Genomic DNA, 15,000 nt, shown 5'->3' with positions numbered 1-15,000 from the left:
CACACACTGTGCGTCTGTGTGTTCATCTTCTCTCCCAGGTAGTTGGCCTGCATGTTTGTGTGTGCGCATTGTGTCTACTTGCTTCGGGATGTCTTCGATGCTGTTCCTGTCGAGGAACAGCTGAATGACGCTGGCCGGGACGCCGGCGGGCATCCTCTTGAGGACATTCCGCGCCAGGTTCAGTTGGATCAGGTGGCTCAGGCCCTTGAAAGTGTTTTTCCCCAGGCCGCTGTCACTCAGCTACAGAGGAGAAGAAACACCCAGCACCCGCGTTTGGTTGAGGCTGCCGTTGGTCCTGATTGTTCATACATCAACGAGCTCTTCCCTGCTATGTGCTTGTCTTTAGTTTTCCATTCTCCTATGTTTAGAATGTTTGTAAAAACGTGTTGAGTCAGTGTTGATGCAATGCGTTTAGCACTTAAAGAAACTTGGTGACCTCTGACCTGGTTGTGATACAGGTCAAGCAACACCAGGTGCTCCATCTTCTGGAAGGCCCCGGGCGGGATCTTGGAGATGCGGTTCCTGCCCAACCGTAGGTGCTCCAGGCCCACTGGCAGCTCGGACGGGACCTGCTTCAGCTGGTTCTTCTGCAGGTACAGGTATATCAGGGACGGGATCTTCCGAAACACCTGCAGGGAGAGACACAGAGAACCCTCGCCGCTCAGTTCCTGACCGTTCAGGATTCCCCCATTGTGCTTTCAAAAGGGAAGACATGAGAGCTGAGAGAGAGGCTCATGCATTGAAGCGTTATCCCAGGCTACCCCAAACGCAAATTCTGCTTTCTCTACTTCCTGTTAGTCTTATACGCAAGGGAACCGTCCCCGGAGCGAGAAGAATAAGAACATGAACAACAAGAACTACGACAAAGACAATAGGAATAAACATGGGAGTTTTTTGACCAATAATTTGACCAAGCGATATCCAAAATATGTAATGGATTTCACTAAAAGGGTCACCCGTGTCACTAAAATGGATGTGTTTCCCTACGAAGCATGCTCGGAAGTCCCTCCCTCTCTCCCTCGCCAGCGACACACATTACGAGAGGAGAACGCCCGGGGGGCGCCAGGTGACGTCGGGCTCTGACCTCTTTGTCCACCCGCTGGATGCGGTTGTTGGCCAGGTTGACCCAGCGCAGCTCAGTGGCGTTGGCGAAGGCCTCGGCTGTCACCTCTGAGATGTAGTTGTTCTGCAGGTATAAGTAGTGGGTGCGGGCCGGGATGACCGGGACCTTGCGGAGGTTGCGGTTCTCGCAGTTGAGGGCGCTGGGGTGGGACGGGTCGCAGGAGCACTCGCGGGGGCAGTCGGGGAAGATGGAGGGGGGGCCAAAGATGGGCGGCGGGAAGTCTGTGGGCTCCTGGGGTTCAGGGATGCCCGGGATGGGGGGCCATCTGCCTGGCTTGGGAGTGGCTGGTTTCCTGCCCGTTGGTCTCCTATGGGGTTTCCTGGTGGGCTTCCTGTCCGGGGTCCCCTCCCCCCGCTGGGCGATCACGGCCTCCATCAAGAGGAAGAGGGTCAAAGCAGACCAGAGTCCCACCACAGCCCTCATGTTGCTCCTGGCCCACACAGAGACAGACGGGTTACTGGGGGACACCGGGACACAGAGAGAGGCCGTACACTTGTGATGAGGAAAGACATGAAACCTGAAGCGGACCGGCCACGCACAAACTCACGCACACACACACACACACACACACACACACACACACACACACACACACACACACAGACACACACACACACAAACACACACACACACATCCTCATCCAACACAGCAATACACAACTTATTTTAAATGAAATCCTAGAATCCCGCACAATTGACAGGACAATTGAGAACTTTCTAAAATATTAGTTATCCCGCATGCCAATGCACCACTTCCCTATCCGAGAGAGAAAGAGAGAGAGAGAGAAAGAGGAAGAGAGAGAGGGAGAGAGAGAGAGAGAGAGAGAGAGAGAGAGAGAGAGAGAGAGAGAGAGAGAGAGAGAGGGAGAGAGAGAGAGAGAGAGAGAGAGAGAGAGAGAGAGAGAGAGAGAGAAAGAGGAAGAGAGAGAGGGAGAGAGAGAGAGAGAGAGAGAGAGAGAGAGAGAGAGAGAGGAAGAGAGAGAGAGAGAGGGAGAGAGAGAGAGAGAGAGAGAGAGAGAGAGAGAGAGATGAATGATGCTTTTTACCAAATGGGCATGAGTTAAGCAAGCAAACTGAGCTGGAGTCGTTTTTTGTTGTTTTATTCCTGATGAGGCGGAGGAAATGAGAATGAAGACGGGACGATAGAGGCTCTATTGTAGGAGCTGGGCATCGAGGGAGCTGTGGTGGTGTTGGCTGGGCGAGCGGGTGGGGGGTTATTGACCCTGGAGAGGCCTGCAGGAAACCAACAGGGCTCTCTCTTCAAGACGCTGAGGGTTGTGATCACAGTGAGCCCTACACACACTCAAACTTCTTTTGTCGAGTGAACAACTCTTTGTTTGCACTGCGGTTCCGTCCTCCTCTGTTATCTGGCAGACGTGGGCGGGGGGGTTTTCTTGTTGTCTACACATTTGGTGTACATGTGTATGCAAGACATGTTCTTTTATGGGTGTTTGTTTTGTGTCGGTTGTTCTCTCGTTGTGACACACTGGGTAGTGTGATTGTGTGAGTCTGCCCCCCCCCCAGCTGCACACCAAGTGGGTCGGCCCCGGAGCCAACAGGGTGGGAGGGCACTGCGGACGCCAAGTGTAAACGATGGGCGTCTTGTTTGGGAGATGCCCGGAGAGAAGGGACTCTAAGAGACACAATCCGTCACTCAGACCACACGGAGCCGCACGATATTGATGTTTGGTGGAAAGGGATTTAGCGTCGCCATGTTGATAGACGTGGGAGAGGTTTTTTTTCTTCACCCAGAAATGCTTTCTGAGGCAAGATTTTAATTTGTTTGCTAAGAACCATGCAGAGCGAGTGGCTGAGAAGTGTGTGTGTTTGTGTGTCAGTGTGTGTGTGTTTCTCTGCATCAGTATGTGTGTGTTGTGAGTGTCTTCGTCGGTGTGTGTATGGCCTGTTTATCTCCAAACGATGGTTCAGCATGCCTCCAGCTGAGTGAGCCTACTGTAAATAATTCGAGCAGATTAGTCCTTTGAATAATGATCAAAACGTCCACAAAGGACCCATGTTTGCGTCCAACCCATCATCTTCACTTTCCAATGGCACTTTGGGAAAACGCTTTGATAAACACTGTATGATCATGAATAATAACGGAAGAATGAAGCCAGCAGCCGGGGGTCTGTCCAGCCAGGAAAAACAACGCCAAACTTTTTCTCTCCGAGTGCCTGACGTTCTCCCCCGCCCCCCCCCCCCCCCCCCCCCCATGTGATTCCACTTTTTCCTCCGTCATTCAGGGCCTCTGAGACTGGGAGCCTCACACAAATTCAGAAGGCCTGCCACCCCCACCCAATCCCCCCCTTGTGTGAATGTCGTTTCCAAATGCTGCGGAAAGGGCTCGGTCACTTCCTTACATAAACAAACGTGCTTTTTAGCTGTCAATTTAGCGTCGAAATCTGTGTGGATGGTTGCCGCCGGCTTTGTGTGTTCTATGACTGTAGTTGTGGAAGGAGGACACATGGTACATGTTGGACCCCGGCCCACAAACACTGATTTTCCCTGCTGTGGCATGGGATGAGAAAACATTTTATGCCCAGGGTGGGGCTGCCTTCCCTAGGACTGCAGCACCGTCTGACTCCTGCCGGACCCACAACTTTATTAGTACTTCTTGCCCTGTCTGACACGTTGGCAGCCCGACAAAGCTTTTAACTATCCTTTTAGCTTTTCCCACAGCTCACCGCAGAGCAGCACTTTGTGCCTGATTTGTTTTCCACTCATTGATCTTCTGCCTTAATTCGGTCGCTGTTCGTGTTTCAACTGAAGTGTTTGTTTTCTAATACTTCAGAGCCTTGATTAGCATTGATTAAACAAAGCATGTGACTATGAGCTCTTCTCCAACATAAACAATTCACGTTTTCATCTAAACCAAACCCATAGGAAGTCTGTGCAGAAAAGCAGAAGAACTCCTAGTCAAGCTACCTTTCAGCGTATCTTCAACCACTGATGGTGGACAAAGAGACAAAGGTGAGAAAGAATGGAGAAGGAGCTAGAGATCCCAGGGGTTGAGGTGACCACTTGATATGGCACTGCGTTTCTTTGGAAACACACGTGCATGGCCTCACAGGGCTTTCCAATGCCAATGTTATCCTTCAGCCCTGAGGACCGCTCACACCCCTTCCTACTCTCTCTCTCTCTCTCTCTCTCTCTCTCTCTCTCTCTCTCTCTCTCTCTCTCTCTCATTCCTACCTCCTCTAAGATTGAATATCTTGTTTATCAGTAACTTCCCCACACAGAGCCCCTCTGCACACACACATACACACACACACACACACACACAGCACATTCCGCAAAACACATGCATGTATATTCAACCACACACACACACACACACTCGCGCAAAATAAAAACAACACAACAATTGTCTCTTACCTGCCTCTTGTACCTGCCCTCTTTTGTCAAGTAATAAGTTCTGCGTATTTACTGCTCTATGCCTCCCTCACGCTTTTCCCTAACCCTCCCTCTCTCTCTTCATCTCTCCCTCCCTCTCTCTTCATGTCTCTCTCTCATTCCATATCCCCCTCCCATTCTGTTCCCCCCTGCTCTCTATTTCCCCCTCTATCCCTCCCTTTCGTTCTCTGTCTCTCTCTGTCTCTCTCTGTCTCTCTCCCTCTCTCTCTCTCTCTCTCTCTCTCTCTCTCTCTCTCGGTTGCTGTTGGGTCTGTCCTGGCTGCTCACAGGTCACAGACATTCTTTATTTTCTTTGTTTCTTTGTTTCTTTCCCTCCCCCACTCCAGAGAAACTTAATCGGAGGTCCTTCTGGAACAATCCTTTAATCTGTCCGAACTGTGTCCCTTTGCTTTCCATTGTTATGGTGCATAGGTGAGTGTGCACAAGAAGGGGCATCTCTGCAAGGAACACAAGCCAGTGTGTGTTTGTGTATAGTGGCTATCTGCCCTGATGTCTAATGGTGGGTGTAACAGTTGTAAGGATGGAGCGATACACTTCTGCCAGAGCTGGCTGAGGTTCGACTCCCCCTTTCCTCTGTGCTCCGCCCCCTGACCCTGGCTTTTGTTCATAGGACTGCATGCACAGAGCCTGTCATGTGCTTTTCATTAGCAAACATCTCTCTGCTGACTCTCTGGCATCTAGTCTGCCACAGAGTTTTTGTGTCCAGAAGAGTTTTTTTTTATCTTCTTCTGCTGTTATTCCTCCTCCTCCTCCTCCTCCTCCTCCTCCTCCTCCCCCTCCTCCTCCTCCTCCTCCTCCTCCTCCTCCTCCTTCTCCTCCTCCTCCTCCTCCTCCCCCTCCTCCTCCTCCTCCTCCTCCTCCTTCTCCTCCTCCTCCCCTTCTCTCCCGTGATTGTGGTCCAGAAGAGGTATGGGGCTGGTGCGGTGATGCAGGGGCCTCATCCAGGAAGCGTTTTGTTATGGGTCTTTTACTAGCTGGGGAGTCTGACTCAGCAGTTGGTGTGTACGTGTGTGCATGAGTGTGAGAAGGAAACAGAGGGACAGAGAAATATGTCTAATAATGTTTGGGAACACAACTATGTGTCTGTGTTTTTGTGTGTTTGTGTGCTAGTGTGTGTTTGTGTTTGTGTGTGTCTGTGTTATTGCCTGTCTTTGTGCATGTGTGTGTGAGTGAGTGTTTTTGTGTGTCTGTATATGTGTGTGTGTGTGTGTGTGTGTGTGTGTGTGTGTGTGTGTGTGTGTGTGTGTGTGTGTGTGTGTGTGTGTGTGTGTGAGAGTGTTTGTATTTGTGTTTCTGTGTTTGTGTGGGAGTCTGTGTGTGTATGTTTCGGTGGGAGTGTGTGGGTGTGGGTGTGTGTGTGTCTGTGTATGGCAGTGTGTGTGTGTGTGTGTGTACAATGTGTGTGTGTGTGTGTGTTTGTGTCTGTGTATGGCAGTGTGTGTGTTTGTGTGTGTGTGTGTGTGTGTGTGTGTGTGTGTTTGTGTCTGTGTATGGCAGTGTGTGTGTGTGTGTGTGTGTGTGTGTGTGTCCGCAGCGTGTGCTCCTCCTTTTGAGGGATAATGGGACTAACACATGTAGAACCATCCCTTTCCTTAAGTCTACCTTCACTCTCCTACTTTCCCCGCGTTCCCCCATGAAGTCCTTTCCTTCAACAGAATATTTGCCCAGATGCCCCTCCCCTCTTTCCCCCTTCCCCCACATCTCCATCTTTTCCTCAGCCCAGAGTCATGGTTTGGGTTAACACATCTGGTCATAACCACACTTTAGCCGATAAAGAAAAAAAGAAAAGAATGAGCGATACAATTATTATTTTTTGCATCAATTACTCAGTATGCTAGAGTGGATTCCTGTGAATGAGGCCATGGTTAATGAAGGAAATTAGAAATGAACATAAATATTTGGGCTGGGGAATTTTGGGTTGTAGACTTGTTTAACAAACTGTAGTGAAAAATGAGTCTCTCAAACGACTAAATTAAATCTGTACACTCAATACCAAAATCAAGTAATTAGGTGTAAATTCCAAAAACTTCCCCACTTGTAATTCAGAAACTAGTTTCACAGCACTGTGCGAAACCTAAAAACAAGAACTCTGCTTCTTTCTAATTGTTTCATTTCTCAGCCCTCCTTCTGCCTGTGGCTTCTTTTCTTTTGCAGTTTGAGTATTGAATAGTCATCAGAGAGAACAAGCCTATTCACTCATCACTCACTTATTTTTCTTTCACTTATTTTTTAACTAATCTTCATTGAGTTTTATAGGTATGCTAATACAGCAGAAGCTACTTTAAGCTCTCTAGTCCCGTCTGTAATGGACAAAGTAGCTGTTGTACTCAAGTGATTGAGTAAGGCAGACCTGGGCCAAAAGACCAGATGATGCAGTCACTGGTTATACACCAATGTGTTCTGAACACTAATGTGTCCAGTGCTGGCCAAGGTAACTATTTGCCAGCATAGTTCATAATTTTGTTATCTGTATCTGTATAGTCTGAATTGCAGTGTAATAAATAGACAATGGAAAAATGAACCAAAAGAGTGCTTGTGAATTTTGAGGTGTTCTACCATATTGCCTGCATATGTTTCCGATATGACACCCTGCATGAGGCTATCATTGAACATGGAATGTAAAGGTAGTACTCTACTCTACCCTGCTCCCCCCCCCCTTCATCTTCCCACCAATAGCTAAACACAGCTGTGGGTGTAACAAGAAAAGTGCAGTTATCTTTAGCAATTTGCCAAGTTACCAGCTGCTCCAACATTGCTCAAATTAAGGATCTATCAGTAAACTTGGAAGGTTATCTCAAGAAATGACCAAGTAAACAGACTTCCTGGATATCATTCAATGCTTTTTGCAAGCAATCATGATTCAATACCAACAAACCTATTTTTCATCAAATGCACTTAATAGTTCTATTTTCAAGCCTTTAATTTCCTTCCACATGAGTTTTCTTTGTGTGTGTCTGTGTGTGTGTGTGTGTGTGTGTGTGTGTGTGTGTGTGTGTGTGTGTGTGTGTGTGTGTGGTGCAGGGGGCCCTTGTGTGTGGTTGAATAATTATACTTCAGAGGTTGAGGTCTTGCTTGTCAACAGGCTTTAAAGGCCTCTCTCCCCTCGTACCCAACATCTGGCCCAAACCACCGCACCATACAGACTCATCAGGCATTTTGGATCCCCACCAAGCCTGGCAGCGAGACCCACTGCCTGCTAATCCTGGAGCAATTAAACCTCAGACAATGAACGGTAAAACCCTAGTGGCGTTTTGAATGAAAGTCTCAGGGAGCCCATAAACAGCAAATAAATAACACACCACGTCTAATATGTAACAATCAACCTGCCAACCTGCCACACGCTTTTAACATCGGGACGTGTTTCTGTGCTAGCGTCTCACTGCAGAAACCCCCTAGAATTAGACACGGACAGATATTCAAATGATTTAGACAGGATGTCGTCATTCAAGGCTATGGGCTGCATGAGGGAAGCTGTCGGGAGAGGATATTAATGGAGGCGCTCTTCACCGTGAATCTGGTGTGTGTAGTCATAAAGCAGAAGACTGTCTGTGAGGGCCGAGGCTGCAGAGAACAGCCTTGTATAGTTGCTGATACCGTAGGGAGCATCGTAGCAGACTGTTTGGACTCTTTTGGACATTTTCTTCCCAAAGCGATTTCTTTCAGATTTGAAGAATGAAAGTGCTCTTTAATAGCTTCAAAGGGTACTGACCTGGCCTCTGTGGTGTCTGTTTCATCCTTATGTCTAACACGGCTGCTGCACCGAAGACTGGGCTCATTGCACCTTACACCTTTAGAATATCTCTTCTGTTCCTTTCCAACAACATCATCTGTGAATCCAGTTGGTTTCATAGCAAGACACTATATGTAGATGCGGTCAGGTAATTGTCATAACTGACTTACTGTAATGTTCACTTAGTGCTTTAAGTCTTATACTTTCAGTTTGTAATGTTGTCATTTTCCTGATTGCACCATTTTCCTGATCCCCCCCCCCCCCCCCCCCCCCTCCCCCCCCAGGGAACTAGTGATCCCTCTCTCTCCTCCAGACGGTATTTCACTCTCTCCACCATGAGCTCATCTCAGGTGGCTGGTCCTGCTCTTCAATGCTGCAAAAACAGTTACAGAGGCCTTATTTGTCCTCTCTCTCTCTCTCTCTCTCTCTCTCTCTCGCTCTCTCTCGCTCTCATTCTTGCTCTTTCCATCTCCCTCTCCCTATCCCCTGGCTGTTTCCCAAAGTGAAGGCTGCAGCCTTGCTGGAACACTTCCTTGCTAGTCGCGTCCTATTGAGATGAGGCTGGAGTGCTGCCTATTGTTTGTAGCGTTTAGAGTTTGGAACGACTGAATTCTCAAAAAAAACAGGATGCGAAAAGGGAGCGAATTTGTTCTCAACATTGGAACAGTGCTTTTCGGCCTTCTATGACGGCGTCCTTAAAAGGGAAGCTGTTGAGCATGCCTCCTTCACATTGGGAAACAGCCCCTGTCTCTCTCTCACTGAGAATACCGAACGTCAAACACAGCAGACAACAAAAACATGTGTACACATACACACGCAAAAACACACATACAAACACAAAAACACACACCCAGACACAGACACACACAAACACACACACACACACACACACACACACACACATACAGACACACACGCACAACACACACACACACACACACACACAAACAAACAGAGACAGACAAACACATTCATAATGACACAGGCAGAGGCGCTAACAAAAGAAACCAAAAAAGTGTTGAAAGCATGGAGGTATGGCTTGATTCATGTCAACAGTGGATACACAATGACGTAAGGTAAAGCCAAAGGCTGGTAGGCAGGTTGACAGGTTGACGGCCTGTCATTTGTTAAGGAATCCCCAAGTGTAATGTAATGCACTTAATTAAACATACAGCACAAGGGATAGCCACAACGAGCTGGACTCATTATTGTTCCACTAACATTGGAATGACTCACTGTAACAATATAACAATAGTGTGCCAGTTTGATCATCTTTTTCACTTTTGGTCGCTCAACAATTAATTACTGTGAAGGTAGAGTTGGTTTTCCATTTGCGTTGTTACTCGCTACTTGTATGTTACAGGTGACAAATTTGTTTTGCATCTCATAAAATGAATAAAGATGTCAAATATTGACAGAAATAGAATTTCCTCGTTTTCAGTAAGGATGGTTGGATCCTCATTTCCAAGCATGTTTTATTATAATATTTTAAGTAAAAAATACACATAAACATACATAAACCTATATATAGTGTTATATTTCACAGTAAGTAATGCTAAGATTCTAAGTAAGCAGGAGTAAATAAATGTGACACATATGAAAATTGGTTGCATTAAGTGTAAAAGAGCCTAGAGATAAAAAACAAAAAACAACATATACAACATATACTATAATATGTAGCAATAGATAGGTTCAACTTCATTCTAACTACATTACAATAGTACTAATCCTTATCCTAAATCAATTATTTTGATGAGGCATTCTAAATCTTTTGAACAACATACCATCGGTTATATTTAGTACGAGATCAAACAACAGTATGGATGATTGTACTGAAGATAAAGATCTTAAGTTATAATGAAAAATAGACAAACATTTCCATGGGGCTATTCATGATGTATTGTTGATCCTGAAAACAGGTTATTTTTTTTTGCATATTACAGTTTTTTATTTATTCAAATCAATCCATATAACGAGTGTGGTCAGATGAAGATATTGTGCAGCACTCGGAGACAGTACACCCAGTCGACGGGCAGCTGACTGTAAGACATCTTATTCCCGTCCAGCCGCAGAATCCTCATTCTGGAGTAGGACAGAGGCCCCTTATCTTGACAGAAACTACTCACTTTGAACTCTGTCAAAAAGCACAGCAAGAAGTAATGAGAAAACAACAATCATACAGGAGCTTACAAAGTCCCCTCCACCCCTCCTACCACTTACTAACATGTGTTTTCAATGCGTAAATATTTCAGAGAATTATAATATCGTTTGTACCCTGGCAGGCATGGAACAGAAGGCCCTTGTATTTTCTGCTAAACTGGGCCGCACTTGCCATGGGTAGGATATAAAAAAATCAATAATACCACAACAGCTTCTCCTGATGTGGAGCACCGTTCTGACTGAACCTCATTGGTTGAGTTTGGCAGGTTCCCCGACTAGACCACAGTAGCTGTTAACCCTGCTCACTGCAGCCGCGCTACTCAGGTTGGTGTTTTTCTTAGTCTGTCTGGTTGGCTCCGGAAGGCACATGACTGCGACCCTGTCTGCTCCACCATGAATTGTGAAACAAGAACACACTCGCTCCTCTTTCCTGCCAAGACATTCCCTCATCGGGACAGAAGTGTACACCGAGATGGTATGGTGGCCAGTGCTTGGACGGGGTTGGGAAGTTGGTTTTCGTTGGTCTGGTGCTGTTTAGTTGCTCCTGGCTACCGAGCAGTGGGATTATATATATCTAGGCCATGAAAGAGGATAATAAAGGGGAAGGCTGAGATGAGCAGAAGGGGAAGTGAAGAGAGGAACAGAGTGTGCTCTTGGCTCATCTGCTGCAGTCGCCTTCTGAATCCATCACAGATGTTATCTTGGCCTCACTCTCTCTGTCTCTCGCTCTCTCTCTCTCGCTCTCGCTCTCTTTCTCTTTTTCTTTCTCCATGGTGAAGCTACTGTTAATCTGCACATCCAACCATTACACCATGCTTTTCATATTTTTTTATTATTGCTCATCTCTTCTTCTATGTCTTTATTGTTCTCTGTCCTTTGAGCTTCAACTTCTCTCTCTCCTTTGTCTCTCTGTCTCACTCAAACTTTAGCTCTCTCTCTTCTCATCCCTGGACAGGCCATATAAGAGAGACTCTAGAGACCCTGTCTGTAGGGAGAGACCAGAGGCAGCCTTTATTTGTGTTTCAGGGTGGGACTTTACTTTCCTGTCACTTTTTCCAAACTTCCTCTTGGCTGGGCCAGGCAGGGTGGGATTTGTCCGAACAGCACTGTTGCTCTCCTACGTAAGTTACATTTCGTCATCTCACTGTATTGATGCCATGGGAATTGTCTGATTAGTGTGTGTGCACTCACACACGTGTTTGTGGGTGTGAATGTGAGTGATTGACGTGGCACGTAGGAAAGTGTGTGTGTTTGTGTGTGTGTGTGTGGGTGGGTGCATGCCCGCATGCATGCATGAGTTCCAGCACGTGTGTTTTTGTGCCTGTGTGCACACATACAGTGGGGCAAAAAAGTATTTAGTCAGCCACCAATTGTGCAAGTTCTCCCACTTAAAAAGACGAGAGAGGCCTGTAATTTTCATCATAGGTAAACCTCAGCTATGAGAGACAAAATGAAAAAAAAAAATCCAGAAAATCACATTGTCTGATTTTTTAAGAATTTATTTGCAAATTATGGTGGAAAATAAGTATTTGGTCACCTACAAACCAGCAAGATTTCTGGCTGTCACAGACCTGTAACTTCTTCTTTAAGAGGCTCCTCTGTCCTCCACTCGTTACCTGTATTAATGGCACCTGTTTGAACTCCTTATCAGTATAAAAGACACCTGTCCACAACCTCAAACAGTCACACTCCAAACTCCACTATGGCCAAGACCGAAGAGCTGTCAAAGGACACCAGAAACACAATTGTAGACCTGCACCAGGCTGGGAAGTCTGAATCTGCAATAGGTAAGCAGCTTGGTGTGAAGAAATCAACTGTGGGAGCAATTATTGGGAAATGGAATACATACAAGACCACTGATAATCTCCCTCGATCTGGGGCTCCACGCAAGATCTCACCCTGTGGGGTCAAAATGATCACAAGAACGGTGAACAAAAATCCCAGAACCACACGGGGGGACCTAGTGAATGACCTCCAGAGAGCTGGGACCAAAGTAACAAAGGCTACCATCACTAACACACTACGCCGCCAGGGACTCAAATCCTGCAGTGCCAGACGTGTCCCCCTGCTAAAGCAAGTGCATGTCCGGGCCAATTGAAGTTTGCTAGAGAGCATTTGGATGATCCAGAACAGGATTGGGAGAATGGTCAGATGAAACCAAAATAGAACTTTTTGGTAAAAACTCAACTCGTCCTGTTTGGAGGAGAAAGAATGCTGAGTTGCATCCAAAGAACACCATACCTACAGTGAAGCATGGGGGTGGAAACATCATGCTTTGGGGCTGTTTTTCTGCCAAGGGACCAGGACGTCTGATCCGTGTGACGGAAAGAATGAATGGGGCCATGTATCGTGAGATTTTGAGTGAAAACCTCCTTCCATCAGCAAGGGAACTGAAGATGAAACGTGGCTGGGTCTTTCAGCATGACAATGACCCCAAACACACCGCCCGGGCAACGAAGGAGTGGCTTCGTAAGAAGCATTTCAAGGTCCTGGAGTGGCCTAGCCAGTCTCCAGATCTCAACCCCATAGAAAATCTTTGGAGGGAGTTGAAAGTCTGTGTTGCCCAGCGAAGGCCCAAAAACATCACTGCTCAGGAGGAGATCTGCATGGAGGAATGGGCCAAAATACCAGCAGCAGTGTGTGAAAACCTTGTAAAGACTTACAGAAAACGTTTGACCTCTGTCATTGCCAACAAAGGGCATGTAACAAAGTATTGAGATGACCTTTTGTTATTGACCAAATACTTATTTTCCACCATAATTTGCAAATAAATTCCTTAAAAATCAGACAATGTGATTTTCTAGATTTTTTTTTTTTTGTTCATTTTGTCTCTCATAGCTGAGGTATACCTATGATGAAAATTACAGGCCTCATCTTTTTTCTCCCTAAGTGGGAGAACTTGCACAATTAGTGGCTGACTAAATACTTTTTTGCCCCACTGTATGTGTGTGAATGCATGTAGTTGAATCTTTTTGTGCGTGCGTGTTCGGTGTGTTTGTGTGTGTGTGTATATGTGTGTCTATTAATGTGTGTGTGTGTGTGTGTGTACGTTTGTAATTCTGTGTTCGAATGTGTGTGGATGCGTGTGTGTCTTTGTTTGAGTGTGTGTGTGCGTGTGTGTGTGTGTGTGTGTCAGTGTGTGTGTGAGCATGTGTTCTTAACAGGGCTTAAAGTATCCCCCGTTTCCTCACCTTGTATCTCGTTAGCCTCCAGGTAGAGGTACTGCAGGCTGGCGGGCACCGTGGGCGTGACGGCCAGCCGGTTGTACGACAGGTCCAGCTCCACCAGCGTGGACACGTTGAAGGCCGCCAGGGGGACGCCGGGGCTCTGCAGGCCGCAGCGGCTCAGGCGCAGGTACTTGAGCCTGTCCAGCCCCGCGAAGCTGCCCTCGCCCAGCTCTGAGAAGTTGTTCCCCGAGAGGTAGAGCTGCTGGACCGACGGGGGCAGGTACGTGGGCACCGCCTTGAAGCGGTTCTCACCCAGGTCCAACAGGTCCAGGGCGAGAAGACCTGGAGGAGAAGAAAGAAAACCGGGGGCGTGAAGCTAGTAGTAAGTCTAGTTTGAGTCACATTAGACGGAGAGAAAGTAAGGAAACCGACAAACAAGTAAACAAACTAAACTAAACTAAGCTAAACAAGCAAAAAAAAAAAGAAGCAAACAAGCAGCGGACCAGTGAAGCTGTTGGACGGGATGGTCTGCAGGCGGTTCCCCTGCAGCAGCAGAACGGTCAGATTCTGCAGATGCTGGAATGCGTCGGCGCCGAGGCTGGAGATCTGGTTGTAGGCCAGCCTGAGCTGCCGGAGCCCCCCGGGCAACCCCTGCGGCACGGCCGTCAGACGGTTGTGGTTGGCGAAGAGGTAGCGCAGCTCGGTGTGGTTCTGCAGCACCGGGCCCCTGAGCAGCTCCCCCTCCAGCTGGTTCTGGTCCACGATGAGCCAGCGGAGGGCCGGGGCCTCGGCCAGGACCGAGGAGGGCAGGCTGCTGATGTTGTTCCCCTGGGGGGTTTGAAAAGGGGAAGGGCGGGACGTGGACATGGTGCAAGATGATTGAAGTCAATATGGGGAGCTTCGGTTAGGACCCCCATTTGGGTGGACAATCTACACAATGAACAAGGTAACGACATACAGTGCAAATTCAAGCAATTAGTTGAAAAAAATCGAGTGTGTGATGGGATTTGGTGAATGAGTAGCTGTGTAAGAGTTAGCCGCCTGTGTTAACGAAAACAAATACGTGGTGCATCTTGATCAATACATATTTGCGTGCTTATACTCGTTACTAAATCAGCCTGCTAGGCACGGAGAAAAGCGTGTGCTGTAAGAAATGCAATCAGAAACGGAAGCCAATAAGGTAGGGACTATAGGCTGGTATACAGGTCCTCGTGTGACACCGTGAAACCTGCCCCCCCCACCTGTAGGAAGAGATACTGGGTGTCCCCAGGCAGATCCGCCGGGACGCTGGTCAGGGCTCTCTGGTCGCAGTACAGCGCCGTGGGCCACTGGATGGGGCAGAAGCAGCCGTTGGGGCAGGACCCAGGGTTGTGAGCCTGGTACCGCCGTGGATCCAGCCTGTCGTT

The 15,000-nt window shown here is 47.5% G+C and overlaps 2 protein-coding genes across 3 annotated transcripts in view; both read right to left on the bottom strand.

Moving 5' to 3' along the window:
- Positions 1–4,594, bottom strand: part of prelp (proline/arginine-rich end leucine-rich repeat protein) — a 6,604-nt gene extending 2,010 nt beyond the window's left edge. The window contains exons 1-4 of one of the 2 annotated variants that reach the window (XM_079747275.1): positions 4,499–4,594; positions 1,085–1,553; positions 444–629; positions 83–240 (exon numbers count right to left, since the gene is read on the bottom strand). In XM_079747275.1, the coding sequence (XP_079603401.1) occupies positions 83–240; positions 444–629; positions 1,085–1,546 (806 nt within the window). In that variant the 5' untranslated portion in view covers positions 1,547–1,553; positions 4,499–4,594. Of the gene's footprint in view, positions 1–82; positions 241–443; positions 630–1,084; positions 1,581–4,498 lie in introns of both variants that reach the window. The other variant, XM_079747276.1, reaches the window with a different exon arrangement.
- Positions 4,595–10,163: 5,569 nt separating this feature from the next.
- Positions 10,164–15,000, bottom strand: part of LOC307084057 (lumican) — an 8,160-nt gene continuing 3,323 nt past the window's right edge. The window contains exons 2-5 of the mRNA XM_079748189.1: positions 14,836–15,000; positions 14,098–14,422; positions 13,619–13,936; positions 10,164–10,401 (exon numbers count right to left, since the gene is read on the bottom strand). The exon at positions 14,836–15,000 is cut by the window's right edge and continues 159 nt beyond it. Coding sequence (XP_079604315.1) covers positions 10,250–10,401; positions 13,619–13,936; positions 14,098–14,422; positions 14,836–15,000 — 960 coding nt within the window. The 3' untranslated portion in view covers positions 10,164–10,249. The remainder of the gene's footprint in view (positions 10,402–13,618; positions 13,937–14,097; positions 14,423–14,835) is intronic.

This window comes from Pollachius pollachius (assembly GCF_949987615.1).
Source record: "Pollachius pollachius genome assembly, chromosome: 12".
NCBI lineage: Eukaryota > Metazoa > Chordata > Actinopteri > Gadiformes > Gadidae > Pollachius > Pollachius pollachius.
This window is presented reverse-complemented; position numbering and strand designations above follow the sequence as displayed.